This window comes from Cololabis saira, chromosome 1, assembly GCF_033807715.1.
Source record: "Cololabis saira isolate AMF1-May2022 chromosome 1, fColSai1.1, whole genome shotgun sequence".
NCBI classification, from domain to species: Eukaryota; Metazoa; Chordata; class Actinopteri; order Beloniformes; family Belonidae; genus Cololabis; species Cololabis saira.
In genome coordinates this window covers 22,436,214-22,452,649 of record NC_084587.1, presented here as the reverse complement: position 1 = coordinate 22,452,649, position 16,436 = coordinate 22,436,214, and the positions used below count along the sequence as shown (strand labels likewise).

Genomic DNA, 16,436 nt, shown 5'->3' with positions numbered 1-16,436 from the left:
TACCCGTGATTTTCTCTATTTTGCGGTGTTGTGGTGAAGTGGTTTCAGAATAATTAGATTACTGTGGAAATAGTTACTCATTCTGGAGGGATCTTCAAACATGGCCTTAAGAGATGTCACAAATGTAACAAACATCAGGACAGCTGTTCAAAATCAACGACATGTGTAGACATGAGCGATATCAGACAGTTTAATCATTGCAGTCATTTCTAAATTATAACAATTTTCATAAAGAGTAGTTTCAGACATGAAAATTGGAAACTTTCATTTTTAGTGAGTTGTTTTGGAGAGAAAAATCTGGAACATTTTACTGCTTTAGCTTTAAAAAAAAAGATCAAATATCAACAGTATATTGATGAAATCTTAAAAAAAATAACTGAGAAACTGGGATATTATACATTCCATGTCACTTCTACCCTTTTCAATTTTCTGTATATACATTAGTTTGATGAAATTAGAAACTGTAAGGTGAAAAGCGAGGAGAGACATCCCATTATCCCATTTTCCATGTTGAGCTCGATGAGGAAGTGAAATGGGTTGCAATTCCTTGACTGACCACTGGGGGTTGGCTCCAAAAGCGGGTCAATCTCTATTGACTCCACGTGTTACAATGTCCAGCTTTGCAGCAAAATAAACAGTTGCAAGTGGGGATGGGAGGGGCCTTTATTGACTGTTGCAAAGACTCATGGGAGTGTCCCTGCGTTAAAAATGACAGTTCTGATAATGTTATGCAACATGTTTAGTTTCTTTATGAGTTTTTGTCTTTAACATGACACCGTGACTGAGAATTTAGTTCAACATAATGGCATCCAGTCTTGTTTAAGCACAGTCTAAAGTGAAGTAACATGCTGTCTTATTGCCGAGCTGGTGATGGTATGGGGTTTATTAAAAAATCAGAATGATTAATGAGCAATTTTGTACCCACATGCTTGGCATAATATGAAGTCTGTTTCAAAAAATGGCTTTGGTTGCCATAGCTGGATGACATAACCCTTTATGGGGGTGAATTAAGCAACAAATTCATCTATTATGAGGTCTGCTTCCTTTTACACTGAGAGGAGTCAGTTAAAATTGTTTGTACCACTGATAGGATGCCTCCTCACTATTTCTCTTTCTGAATCTGCAAGACACAAGCAACTGGAAATAGACATCACACCAACTTGTAAAAATGCTTTATTTTACAGTCCAACTTGGGATGACTGGGTAACTGGAAAAAAAAAGAAAGGACGGATAGAGACATAGAGGCCTGGATGTCTCTGCAATACAGGCACGCCAGAGATAGTATAGCTAAACATACACCTCAGTATGCACACAACCTGGCAGACTTGGCTATCACAGTCAACTGAATTGTTAGGCGGTAATTTTGCACTTTTACTCATAGTGTCCTTTTGACTGCATCAACTGATCATTTCAAGAGGTATTGGACATTGATTATAGTTTCCAGAGCCTCTGGAAAATTGACACAGAACAGAAACAAAAGTAACTACAGTATAGTGACTGACTGTTCAAATTTGAATGAGAAGAAAAAGAACAGTACGTAAAGTTTTCATCACTGAGCTATTGTTTTCCTGCTCCACAGGTTTCCTGTGTTACTCTATAACCATTCCTTGAGCCGACTCTCAGTCATGTATACAGTATTACAGTGTGCTTCCAGCCATCTCAGTCCTGCAAATATTTAGTATACAGACTTCTCATGTTTATTCGAAGTACTGAGTTACACTGTTTGGGAAAGATAGCCAGACAAGGGCCCTTTGGGAGAGAAAAAGAAAACTATTTCAAATGAAAAGTAATGATTCTTGCCACAGATATTGTATAAACTGAAATATATGCTGGACCTTGTAGCCCAATTGGACAGTTCCACTTAATGCCATTTTGATTGGATCTGAATGTTGCGTAGACAACCTAGTATTGCATTACTCTAAATATAGCAGTGTGTTCATTTCGGTGTCAGACTATGTGTTTGTATGAGAGAGACTAGAGTGAGGTGGGTGGTCTCCACTCACTTATCGTTATACAACACAAAAGACTCACTGGTATTTTGAAAAGGAAATTAATATTGCCATTAGCAGTGGCTCTCGTGTGTTTGCCTCCATGCATCAATGTGTTTTCAGTCTAAACCCAGAATGATGGCAAGATGCTGTATGACACCATCACAGCCCATCAATTTACTCACTCCTTACTGTCAACGCTTCTTCGTGAAGCCAGTATAAAGGAAAAACCCTGGCTGTGTGGCCACACTTGCTTTAGTTTAACTCAAAATATTCTTTCCGTATCTCTTTATTTATTCTTTTGTCCTAGTGGGAGGGGGAAAAAGTGTAAATGTTCCAGTTAACTTCCCAGAAAGTCTCATTACGACTGGAGCGATACACTTCTTATGGATTTAATTGCCATATTTAAGGATTATGTTTTAAAGAAGGTATGTTATACCCCCTTTTCAAAGGTTGAAACCATTTCTTGAGGTATTAATGATGTTTATGAGACATATTTTGGTCAAAATACAACAGAGTTATAGTGCAAAAATCGTCCTTTTTAGCCAAGTTCAGGGGGTGTAGTCAGCCAATCAATCCCATCCCATGATGTTCATCCAACCGTTTTGCCTAATTTCAAATCCCTAAAGTACAGCAAAGGCAGCATGAGGTGAAGTTGGTTGCAGCAAAAGATGATGAGTCTGGATAATTTAATTGTGATGTGGGTCTGTGTGGTAACAAATGCAAACCACTTGATGAATGAGACATTTTCTGATCCAAGCTTCCCTAAACAAGAGTCAGGGCTGACCTACGTCTGATAATCAGCAACTCATTGCATCAGCTACAGCTGTGGCAGGCAAAATGCCTCCGTTTCAACATCCAATGTTATTTATACTCTGCTGGGAATCAAATTCGGGTTTATGAAATTTGCAAATCATTGGGTTTTATTTTTATTTACATTTTACTCAGCAACCCACATTTTTGGGGATTTGGTTTATAGATGCAGCAGTTTCCTTCAATAATTATACTGATTTTACATTTTCTTGGCATTAGATTTAGCTGTTGCTAACTGTATATTGTAACTGTAATATGCATCACATTTCTTCAGGGAAATTTGTTCTTATTCTGTTTAAAAAAAAGAAAAAGACATTACCAGTATCCAAACAATGAGAGGAGCAATTCAGACATGCTATAAATTTTAATAGACATATTGATACTTTTGAAGAGAAACAAAGTTATCCCTAGTTTTATTTACAATACAGGAATAAAAAAAAAAGTCAAATACAGTTCAATAGTAAAAACAACATAGAGAACTTAAATAATTATTTTATCTGTGTAACTACTTAAATAATGAAAATGGTTATTCTATTCACACCACGCTGTCTCAGCAGCTACAATGCAACTTTCACATTAAGTGCTAAAAACAAAATTCTGATTTTCCATTTTACAGCATGAATTCCATTTTGATATCTTTTAAACCAGGTAGAGTTTGATTTATTTTTCAGCAAAACACAAACAAAGCAGGAGATGAATGACAAACACAATTTATGGATGATAAACTTTCAATTAATCATGATACTTGAAACTTGCTTCTCAAAGTAATGTGGGGGAGAAAGTATCTGCCTTCGAAACTATTAAACTGAACCGATGATCATGTCAAGACTCGTTTTATGGCATTTAAAATGACAAATCAGGTGATTTACTAAAAAAATAATGCCATGCATGCATATATTTGTATGAATGTAAATTTGGCATCTGAAAAGACAAGCACAAGTATACAGACACATACACACGCGCACACACACACACTAACTAGTGTGGCTCCAGACAATCTTCTGACAATGTGTCTGAGTCAGATGCTCATTTGAGGGTTCAATATTGACACCTTTTTTTTTTTATAACTCCTTTTATAACTCCTATAACGCCTTCCACGGATAAGATCTGCCTCTGACTGTGAGCTGATTCTACAGTGACTTGGAGGACCAACAGGATCTTTGATCATGTTACAACAAAGAGACATTTTTGACAGTGGTAATAAAACCATATGTCAGGGGAAAGAGTTAGATGGACTCTGCCAACTGCTCTGAATTACTCTATGCAGGCACAGACATGCATTACTTTTTGAGAAAAAAATAAAATAGAATAAAACAAAAAAAAGCCCCCACGGGTATTCCATAAAAGCTGCAATATGTATAAGTACAACATGAAATGACATATGACCTGACAAGCTTAGTGTAAAACTGTCTTCTATACATACCATTTTCTCCCATATATTATTACGCTTAAAAAAATAAACCCTCCTCTATGATAACAATAGTAATGCTATAGTTTTTTTTTCCTTTCTTTTTTTTTCCGCAATGCTAAGTAGTACTTAGGTAAGCTCTATTGGAAATATACATTACCACGCTTTCTCTTCCCTTTGTAGATTTGAGTTTCGGTTTCAGTGTGTGACACAATGAAAGGAGCTTGTTCGACTATACCTGTGATAATGTTGTGTGTGTGTGTGTGTCCGTGTGTGTGTGAATGTGAAACTACTCTCCTTCCGCTTATAATATGTGTTCAAATTCATTCTGAATGAGAAAGTCAATGAAACAAAAAATGAATACAGTGCATGAAAGCCAAAAACTCCATTTGGATAGCAGAAACTGGCTTTGAAAATGTTGTCGTTCTTATTTCCATGTTTTTAACAGATGATTCATTCACTACACTGAGAGCAAGTGAGTGTTGCGGAACAAAGTATACAGACTGCACATTACCTTAGTTTGTACGACAATTTGCCCAGAACCTAAATACAACAACATAGATGAGACAACATGACCTTTCTTTTAGTGCTGTAAAATAGTACAGTACAAAGCACTGCAGGTTCTTTGACCCGGGACTCGGTTTCTTCAGTCTGTGTACACAGACGTTTATGTTGCCATGTTTTTAATGGACCATGAGCACACATTACCTCTTCAGCTGTGCCACTTCTCATAGTTTTAAATCCTGAAAGAGCTCCTGAACAATCAGCAGTCTCCATTAAATACCTCAAACTCCATGTTTGGGGGTTGCAACCATTTATTGGGGGAGGCAGCAAATAGTGCCTGACAGTCTTGGGTTTAAATGGCCCCTTCCAGGGGAGTTTGTGTTCCTGTGGAGTCAGTCACGGACAGGTGAGATCATGTCTTGGTTGAACTTCCATAACTTTGTCATGCTTGTCAATCAACTCACTGTCTGCAGGTCTTTTTGAAAGTGAACACAGCTTGGATGCCAGGCTAGGTGCTCAAAAGCAAATAGCCTATAGGTGAGATGAGGAAGAGTTTGGTATGACGACATGGATCCAAAGCAGTCTGACAGGGATCCTGTATGTATTTGGGTATTTGTGTGTTTGTACATTATCATGTGGGTGTGAGGGGGATTGGGATGCCATATTAAAGACACCTTTTTAAGAGTTTGTCGGTGGTGATAGGTAGATTTGTCTCAACATGAGGATGACGGTGGGGAGCACCCCCCCCCTGCACACCCCTATACGATGTAGCTGGTCAGGTCTAAGAAATATGAGGTCATATCAATGATGTGGTCGAGTATGCCGTCTTTCTCCTGGTCGTTGGGCATACCCCGCTCACTCTTCTCACACTGAGCACCAGAGTAGCCACTCTTACACAGACACTTGTTTGGTTCGATACACACTCCTCCATTGCGGCAGGCTGGTTCACATTTAGCTATGGAAAACAAAGGGATTACAGATTAACATCAAACAGATATCTCATGGGAAAATATGGCAAACCTACTGTGCATGTTGTGCATTACTAAACCTCATTTACACATAAGCAATGAAACACACTTACCAATTCGGCAGAAGGGTCCCTCCCAGCCGGGACTGCAGCAGCACTTGCCAGTAGGAGTGCAGTGTCCGTTCTTGCAGTGCCTGGAACAAGCTGTCATCAGCAGCTCTGGTGGCTCCACCTGACGCTGGCACTCCTTGGGGGCATGAGGCCTGCAACATTTGTTAAGAAGAACAAGAGAAAGTCAGTCTGTTGGAAATATAGGCGTCACATGGTTTAAAAAAAAAATTGAGAGAAACTAAACATGCACTGGTGTTTTCAAAAATTAAGACTTGAATACAGATTCCCTATCTACCAACGGACAACAAGTGTATTGTGCAGTAGGCGATTTGAACTGTAATACAATGTTTAAATTGTAAATTACATCTCATGAAACATGAGAATGATAAAACTGGTCTCCCATCCTAAGCAGAAATCTGAGCTTAGTGACCACAGGTTGATTAATACAACTCGTAATAAATTGCTTCCTTTCTTTTGTATCTGCCTTTAAAGGCTTAGAGATGGAAAGCATTAGCCAACACACAATTTTGAAACAACTGGCTTCTGATGATGAAGGCAATTTGGCTTCTGAGTAACTTTTAGTTGATCTACAATCAGAAAGTATTTTCTGTTTCCATGTAAAACAAGTAACCACACCCAAAATGATCTGTGGTTACTGGCAGTTATGCGAGCTGTTGTGACAGAGAAGGAGATGGTGTAAAAGTCTGTGTCAGTGCCATCTTGTTGTTGCATAAATCTTTTTCATTGACAGCAAAGGGAAGGAAACAAAAACATTACATTCAGATTGGTAACTATACAACACATGCAGTTAGAATCAAAAAAGCCAAACCTGATCACTACATCACAACTACAGGAGTCTTTATACATATTTTCACAGAATCTTAAGACAGTAAGTTATGCTACAGTATGTAGTCTTTTTATTGATTTTTCTTGGGCCTTTGACATAGTAAATCATTTTAAGTTAATACAAAGACATATCAGTGTAGTACTCTCTGATCATATTAAGAGATGGTTTGAAAAGGATGGCTTTGGCAAATCTCAGTAGCTGAAGTCAGAAGGTTTTGGATCCAGTTCCCTCAGAGGGACAAAAACGCGTCCCCCTAGGGTCAGTTCTGGGACCAGTCCTGGGATCACTTTTATTAAATTTAGAAATCAACAGCTATGACTGAAATGCTTTCTTGGATTTCTTTTTCTGCTGATCAACAAATCAAGTGTACAGCTGGGACACCCATGTCGAGAAAGATGTTTTGAACTGCTTTGACTCTTACATTGTTCCCACTTGAAGAACAAAACAATATATAGGGTTAACGCAACACTCAAACTGATATAAACATGATGTGAAAAATGCACACAGACACAAACATCTCCGCACCATATGCGTCAACTTCTAACATGAAAAAGACATACTGTGATCATTCCATATTAAGACAAACATCCAGACACGCACATGACCAAATGGGCTGAAGCTGAATTATTTGATATCACGCTCTAGAAATCTGGAAACAATATAGCAAGTGTGTAATCAAGTTCAAATGTGGAGTGTTTGTTAGTACTTGCTGAAACACACACAAAGACATGCACACGGTGTACATTTGTGAAAGTGAGAGAATAAGGAATACAATATTGGTGTATAAAGATTTCAGTTATACCGAAGTGAAAAACATCGGGCATTGTGGGACAATGGGAACATATGCATGCATATACACAGTGGTTAATTTGAGCCGGATCCTGCCGGAACAAGATCCGGCACCTCTCGATTTTGGCCTCCCTGCGTTCCGGGACTTATTTGGGCAGATCCGGCACCTCTCGTATATATATAAAACAATAATAATATAAAAAAGTTTTTTTTTAATGTATAAAAAATAATAATATGCATAAATTCATTTACAGAACAAATCCCAAGAATTTCATGTTGTTTATAAAGATTTAACGTCATTTGAAAGAGTCGGAGATTTGGTGATGCAATGAAAAGATGTGCCAGCAAACCACGCCCCCGACCAAAAAAACTTTTGAAATTTGCTGGATCTGCAGCAAGCAGCGAGCAACGCAAATATGGCAAAAAGACAGCTGAATTTGATGTCTTTTTTCAAGAAGAAGGAAGAGGTACATGATTCTTTAAAAAGAATCAGAAAAGCAACAAGCGGCGATGAGGGCAGGTGCAGCGGTCATGAGACCAGCGCCGCAGCAGCAAGCCAGGTTCAGCGCCAGCCGGAGCGGGGGCCAGCTCCAGCAGTCAGCCAGGTGGACCACCAACAGCCAGAGCAACAGGCCAGTACCCTGGCATCAGCTACCCCGGTAGAGCACCCGGAGCAAGAGGCGGGAACCTCGACATCAGCGCGCTCACGGGAAGATTCAGAAGGAGAGGAGAGCGCACTGAGCGGAGAAGAAGGCGGGACGTCCAGCGACAGGTGCGGGATGGGATGCGCAACTGTTTGGACAGCAGCTCAGTTCAAGGTGAAGCAGACTTACTACCCCTGGCTTCTTATGGGAAATTCGGGCTTGGGCTGTACAATTTGTAAGGCGGTGGGGACGTTGGGGCCAGAAAAGACGGGCGGGATGAAACTCGCAAAAGAATGGGTTTCAAATACAGTGAGCTCATCTGCTCCAGATATAAAAAAACAGCAACGCGCACTCAGAAAAAAAGTATTTGAACATGCCCGTACCAAGGCTCACCTAGCAGCAGCAAGCATTCTTGAGAAGGCTAAAGTAGACACTTTAGGACAGGCTATAATTAATAGTCAGTCTGAACAGATGACCACTACAGCGCGCATATTTCGCACGGCGTACAAGGAGGCTAAACGCCACCGTCCCGCACATGGCTTTGAACACGAGATTGATTGCCAAGAGTTAAATGGACTCGATATGGGGAGGATTTTACACTCCAATGTTGCGTGTGTAAATATACAGAAACACATTTCGGAAGAAATGAAAAGGAAACTGTTTGAAAAAATAGTACAGTGCGCACCCAAACTCAGTCTAATGCTGGATGAGTCAACCAGTTTAAGCAAAAAGAGCTGCTTAATAATATACATTAGGACTCAGTTGCCTGATATGGACAAGCCTGCAAACATTTTTACTGATCTCGTCGAGCTAGATGATCTAACTGCTCAAGGTATTGTCCACAATTTATTATCTGCTCTAGAGCGCGTGCATTTGACTCAGGATTTTCTCTCTAAAACCCTCATTGGGGTAACTTGTGATGGCGCTTCTGTTATGTTAGGGCGTAAAAGTGGAGTGGCCAGTCGGCTCCAGGCCATTTTCCCCAACATTACTCTGTGGCATTGCTCAGCCCACAGACTAGAGCTCGCGGTCGCAGACGTAGTGAAAGAGATGGGCGCTATAAATCATTTTAAAATATTGATGGACAAGTTATATGCACTGTATAGCACATCTAACAAAAACCGAATTGAGCTGAGAGAGTCTGCTGAGAGCCTAGATGTCCAGCTATGCAAAATAGGTCGGATTTTAGACACTAGATGGGTGGCATCAAGTTTTAGAACCGTTGAAGCAGTGTGGAAGAACTACCCAGCGCTTTACAAGCATTTCAAAAGTGCATCAGAAGATCCCTCCCGTGTTAGCATCACGAAGCAAACATACAGTGGGCTTGCTATGCGCATATCTTCACATGCTTTTGTGAACAACTTAGGTATAATGTGCGATGCATTGCAAGAATTGTCCGAGCTCTCAGTCGAGCTTCAGAAACGAGAAATTACCATCATTTCAGCACACAAGACAATTTGTCGGGAAATCAGGGTACTTGAAGCAATGTCAGATCGGCCAGGGCGCTTCACTGAGCTGAGCCAAAGGGGAATTGAGGAAAACTCTTTCCATGGCGTCACACTGAATGCAGGAAAATCAAGCGACAAAACACTTGACCCCAAGCAGTTTTTCCTAACTGTGGCCAAGAACTTGGAGGCCCGTATGTTATCCCAGGGAGGCCGGTTGCCAGATAAAACTGGATATAACAAGTTTATTGAGGAGTTGAAGGTGCTTTACGCGCGGTATTGGCCCGAGGGTGCAGGTGCGCTGTATGGAGAGGCTGAGATTGAGTCGCTGTGTCAGCGCTTTAACATTGCCAACCCACGCGCAGTCATACGGGCCTACAGAAAGTGCAGAGACTCTGATGGAAACGACACGCCTGAGGAACTGATGGGGTTACATGCGGCTGTCAACAGCATTCCTATTGCAAGTGCTGAATGTGAGCGTGGATTTTCTCAAATGAACTTGATTTGCACTCCCAACCGTGCATCTCTGCTCACATCCACCATATCCTCTTTACTCTTCCTAAATCTTGTTGGACCCCCCCTGGCTAAATTCAATCCAGTCCCGTACGTGAGGTCGTGGGTGGCCAAAGGACACAGAACCGCCACTGACACACGCAGTAAAACCCGAAACAGAGAGGGGGAGGAGAATCCGGACATGCTCGTGGTGTGGAGTGTTTTGGACAACTAAATATGGTGAGCATACTGTCTATTAATAGGCCGCCGTGTCAATCTTTAAATAATAATAATGGAAGATTTCGTGTTATTTATTGTAATCTCTGATTTTTTTTTTTTTATGTTTTACAAGTTAGACTCACCAGCTTTGCTTAAAAAGACCAAGGGTCTCCTCCTCACTGTGTTGCTGGCTCCTGCAGGAGGAACTACTCAGTCGGGCGGTAAGTGTTGCTCCACTATGTTTTGAAGAACTTTCTTTGAGTTTTGAGACACTAATCAAACTTTTCCTTTCCTCCCCTAGGCATCCTAGGAGCCCGAGTAAACTCCTGAAGGGAGAGTTTGTGTTTTCCACACTGATTGTTTTCAAAATTAAACACCACGCTTCAGCGTGTTAAACGTGACTTCCTGCCTGAGTGTCGTACCTTCACCTGCCTTATCACAATTTATACCATGGATATTATCTGAAATTGAGGCTTGTAAGTCCCAGAGCATGGCAAGTGGGCTGCTGGGCATTTGCGTGTTGTTTTTAGCACCATTTTCTGTATATGTTCCGGGACCTGTGCCCATCTCGTCATCCCTGCGCTGTCATGTGTACTTTGTGTTCCTGCACCTTATGATTTACAAATTAAGCACTGCATATACAGTATACACACATGCAGGGTAACTTGACTCCTGTGGAGCCATGCTGGTATGAGAGCTGAGAAGCATGAGCAGTGAGGTCAGTGTGTGAGTGTGTATGTGTGTTGTAAAGTTGAAGCCATCAGATAACAGGCCTCATCAATCATGTCTGAAGAGCAAATGGTCATTCAGCAGTAGAAGCCAAAACTACATGCAGCTCAGGACCAGTGCTGGAAATTACATTTTCCTCCCATCAGCCTAAGAGGCGGCTGTATTTTAAGTTCTTCTAGGAACTTCTATTGTTTTCCAGTCATCATTTGGGGAAAAAAAAGAAAAAAAAATTAAGCTTCAACACCCGCACCCATACGAACACACACAGTCTCTCTGTTTCCCTATCAGTTCATAATCTATCTTTCTAACAAGAATGTGAATCATATCCTGACTATGTTATTGTTCACTTCCCTCCATAGAATCTGTCTTCACACCCATAATCACACATTGTCAATAAATTAAGAAAAAACAATAAGAAGACAAGGAGGCCACTACAGTTAAGGCAACTCAGTTTTATCATTTCTTTTGTTTGCATTTCATAGTGAAAGCCAGATCTAAGGTTCATTACTGTCATACTGTGTAGGCCTGCATGTGGGCCTTGGTGATATGGACACAAAAAAAGAAAGAATAAATAAAATCTTGATATTTTGTGTCCCATATACAGTGTATTATGAAGCTAAATTCTCAGCGATGCCATTATAATTGACTTATCTTCACCATCTTAAAATAATGGCCTAAATCATGTTTCTCAAGTTTTTTAAAAATCAAAAACAACTGAACCAAATATTTGAGTTAGTTTTTCTGTTTCCTGAAAAACTTGAGAAAAATATGACGAGGCATAATTTTAAGAGGATCTGTATATATTAGGAAATATGTCAATTTCTCTGATCAGAAAATATAACAAGTCCAAGCCAATCTTACTGTGTAATCAGTGAGATTACACATTGACCAGCAATCACTGATGCTACGAATACAATTTTGTCAAAAAATACTGTAAATGATCACTATGCTGTAATTCCAGCTGTACACATGTAGTATGATAGCTCAGGGAGAAAGTTGGTAACATTGATAGTTCACAGCTGGGATAAAGACAGAGGGGTTGCGGGAAGAATGGATGTTCCCATCCTCACATGATAGTTTTCATGCTTGTTTAATGGAAAGAAGTTTTATTTGATTTCTGTAAAATAAAATAATATATCCATCCATCCATAGTAATTAAAATAATATATTTAAAAAAATTATGTTTTTGATTATAAGTTGAAAATAGGGATGATTCTATGTGACTATAAGGCACTTCAATTTTTTTAAACTTATAATTCTTAATAATTTTCGTATTAATTGTACTTACTTAACTTATTAATTCCGTATTAAATCCAATTGAGCAGCTATTCTGACAGCAGATTTACTAGAGTTCTATATGGGGAAATGCTGAACTCCTATTCTGCTGTTCAGTACTTTAGAAGATATTATATTTCATTTCACCTGTTTTAACACTGAACATGTTGAAAGATGCATTTTTCTTAAAAAAACCCCCAAAACATCACTTGTTAGATAACTATGATTTTATGTAATGCTAACTGTACCTTTTGACCATGACTCTCAGCTTGATAACTGTTCTCCAAATGCTCTGGAAAACACAGTGACGGACGGCAGTGACAATAATGTGACTTTGCGTGTGTTAAAGTGGCTTTAAATTTGGAGGATGGGAGTGTTGGGTGGGGTGGGGGGGTGATTCCCATGCTCCCATCAGCAACCAACTCCAGACTCCATCCCTGCTGGCTTTTGTTGTTGCAGGCTGCATGCAGTTAAAAAACAGCTAAAGAAGGAAGAAAACAGAAAGAGAAGGAAAGGGAGAAAGAGAGAAAGCGTAAGAGTCCCTGGAGAGTTGGGGGGTCTGTAGCTAACACTGTTAATAGCAGGCAGGGGTCAGCAGTGCTACTAAACAGTCTGTACGACTGCCAGGGTGGCTGTGAAAACAGCACCTGCTGGTAGCGACACTTGACAAAGGCAGCTGGGTCAACAGCCACTGTGGGAATTTATCAACTTTGGAAGGGGTGGTGTATGTGGGAGAGCAAGAGAGTGAGAGAAGGCAATAGCACACTCACATGAGTTAAAAAACGACAGATAAAGATGAAAACAACTGATGTCAAAAGGTTGCATTAAAATCTAAATATAGTAAATGTGAATATAAAAATACAGAAAATGCTACAGAGGAGACAAGACAAGACTATGGAGGATAAATCCAGATGAATACAACAATTCTATTCTGCAAGTCTCTTCTTTTTGTACTATACCAGCTAAAGGCTGGCATTTTCAAGTCTCCTGTGTCAGAGAAGTGGGGATGCGCTAACTCAAATGTGTTCCTGATCTCTTTAATTATTTTGTTTGTTAGTGTGTATGTGCATTCAGCTTGTTATCTTCCGAGGCCTGTTTGATTGACATGAGGTATATGTGAGAAAAGTGCTGTGGAGTGGTGTACATTGTGCACCTTAACAATGGCTTAATCAAATGGCCCAGTGTGGTCTCCTTTGCTGTTTTGTGATCTGACTCTATTGTTTGAGGGCTCCTTTTGTAGCTTTATTCCTTATTTTGATTGTGTAAGAAATTTACTGTGCATTGTAGGAGGCAGGGCTATTCAGTGTGACTGCCAAGCAGCTTTGTCAAGACGAGGACCACAGCAGAGATGTAGGAAGATTTAGGAGGGATAGGAAAATAAAGGAACAACTTTTTTTCTGTAGTGTGCTGGGAGCTAGTGCAACACACATTCACACAGGCTCACAGATGTGCATGTGCACATATTCCCACTACCCACATAGTTTACACATAAACATACAACATACAGATAAAATTATCCACAAGTGACGACCTGCAGTCTGCTTTCTAAGCAAAACCAGTGATTTCTTAGTTCATAAAGAAGGTCCCAGGAGAAAATAATGAAAATAAAATAATTGTGTCACATTAAATTCTCTGCTCACTGTAACTTAATCTGTGCAATTTGCAGCTGACAAAACCCAAACTTGTAAAAAAAAAAAAAAAAAAAAAAAAAAAAAAGGCCTTTATATTATTCTCTGTGGTAAGAGGCTGCACCAAACAAAAAGGCAATTGGCCTTTTACACCAGTTTTTCTAAAATTAGGTTTGTTTTTAGCACAGCTATATTATTACTTCATAAGTAATTATGCCATTAAATGGAGACTTTGTGGTTAAACGTGACACTGAGTCTGCATTTAATGGGACAATATAGTTTAATACCTGCCAGAAATATACTGCATGTGGTCAATCATCATGTCATAGCTGCTGTTGTAGCTGCTGCTGATGGTTAACTTAAGCTCTTGCACACCAAATGCAACATGCCCTGAGCTCATGAGTGTCATGCACTAAATGGCAGGGAGTCACATAGTACAGAGAAAATTAGGTGCAGTTTTTTTGAATCTTTCACAATTGTTGGGAAGAGGGGATGCCTCTGGTTTGAATAGAGACAAAGATCCACCTGTCCCATGCTAATAAACAAGCTCCGGTATTAGTTCTACTATTAGTTTATTATTATTACATTAGGTCTTATGTTAGTTCTTGAGAAAAAGAAGGCAAGAAGCAGCTAAGAAAAGCATCATGTGGGTACATGAGAACTTTTCTTTCAGGGAACAATTTGGGCTTGTAAAGGAGTTTTTTTTCCCCACAGTGACCGGTTCAATCTTTTGACTCAGGCATGATCCTTAATTGATGTTTTGTGTCAGTTGCTTACACAGGTATATGTCATAGTGTGGGGCTGTAGTTCAGTTAGGTTACCGCTTCTCACTGTGTTAGGCTGGCAAGGTTGCTGAGCTCCACGATTCACTGTGGTTTTGATCAGCATGGCAAGAAAAGTTTCAGAGAGCAATGGTATGCAACACAGAGACATTATTGCACTGCAATTCTTGCATATTTTCACTACCATTTAAATTTCAAATGAAGTTTGTCTTGAGGCTCATCTTTAAATCCTTAATTCAATTCATATAAGGTCAAGTTGATTTGACCACAATATCCAAGATTTACATCTGTTCCATCGCTTACTCGGTCACGCTCTTGTTTTTTTCTTTTGTATTTTTCTTGAGACTCTTAGTTTCCTCTGCTATGATGAATTAGCTCAATTTTTATTGATATAAGACATAGTACAATGTGCAGTTGTTGCACGAGGTAACCATTAGTCCATAGGATGAGAGTCCAAAGGGACTTTGGAGGCTTTCTGTCAACAGTATGGATAGGAGACCACAAGAGTTAATCAAATTAAAGAAATTGATCATAAAAAAACAAATAAGAATTAAAAAAAAACAAAAAAAACAGAAACTTGTAATTTAAGTTAGTGAAATCAGCTGAAGGTGGTTGAGCTGTAAGGTGGTAATTTTTGTAATAGTTGTCATTAAAAAAAAAATCATATGAGTCATGTAAGTTAGCATATGAATTATATGCATAATTTTTATGGCAATACAAATATGAGGCTTTCATCTGAATGTGATAGTGATAGTGATGAGTTATAAACTATGAAGCTAGTTTGATAGTCCGTTCACTCCGTCATTCAGCTATCTTCCTCATACACAGTTTGGTTTCTTGAAAATGTAAAAAAAAATTAAAAAAAAGGAAATAAATAATAATGCAGGCTACCTGATTAGGGTAAGCCCACAAGGCTTATTTAAAACATTAACTTGAGCAGATTACAAAATAAAAGGAATAAAAAAAAAAATGCAATTAATCGTGATTAATTATGAACAGGCCATGCAATTAATTACAATTAAACATATGAACTAATATAGTATCTTTTAAAATATTTCCATCCCACAGCCCCACCACAAACAAGACCCCTCCTGCATTCTTTCTTTCTCTCAAATATGCCCTCATTCACACCGCACCCATCCAGCATGTTTCAAAATGCATGGTGGCCTATTTATTATTGGAGGGGTACTCCAACTGACAAACAAATACCTAGAAATGAAGTCATCTGGCCAGGACATGTTTACACAAACACTGCTGAGCGATTTTATGGCTGATGTTTCCTTGTAAGCCTTTACCACTCTCCCTAACAGTTCCTCCTTCTCCCCCTCTATGTTCCCAAACACACAGCTGATCAAAACACGGCACTAAACGCTATACTGGACCACAAATACCACTATACTCTTAAACAAACCTCTGCCTGAACAGGCTTTAGGGTCCAGATGTCCTTGCAGTGTGAAAGAGAAAAAGAAGGCAGGACCACCAGACTTGATAACATGCTGAGGTTAGACACCACGGTATGCCATTTACTCCCCCCTGTCACCCTCTCTCCATCCTCCCAGTAACAAGATCCTAATAACTAAGCTAGTGTATTAGGAGTCAGGGCTCCGACACCACAGGGTCCACACAGACTAAACACGTCCAGTTGATGGTGGAAAGAATTATTCTGTGGGAGAAATGCGTCCAGAAGTCATGCCAGAAAACATAAATACAAAGCAAGTCACTAGGGCGTCTTTGAAACATCTGTGGTATAATTAATTGTGCTAATGCTTGGGTGGCACTGTCGTCACCCAGGAAT

General features: G+C 39.6%; 1 protein-coding gene and 1 long non-coding RNA gene across 2 annotated transcripts in view; one reads left to right on the top strand and one right to left on the bottom strand.

Moving 5' to 3' along the window:
• Positions 1-2,974: 2,974 nt before the first annotated feature.
• Positions 2,975-16,436, bottom strand: part of hhip (hedgehog interacting protein) — a 41,810-nt gene continuing 28,348 nt past the window's right edge. Inside the window, exons 12-13 of the mRNA XM_061718307.1 lie at positions 5,795-5,943; positions 2,975-5,668 (exon numbers count right to left, since the gene is read on the bottom strand). Of these exons, the coding sequence (XP_061574291.1) occupies positions 5,472-5,668; positions 5,795-5,943 (346 nt within the window). The 3' untranslated portion in view covers positions 2,975-5,471. The remainder of the gene's footprint in view (positions 5,669-5,794; positions 5,944-16,436) is intronic.
• On the top strand, positions 8,166-10,449 carry LOC133451546 (uncharacterized). Its single transcript, XR_009783170.1, has 3 exons — positions 8,166-8,245; positions 10,116-10,248; positions 10,365-10,449. It is a non-coding gene; the product is annotated as an uncharacterized LOC133451546 (long non-coding RNA).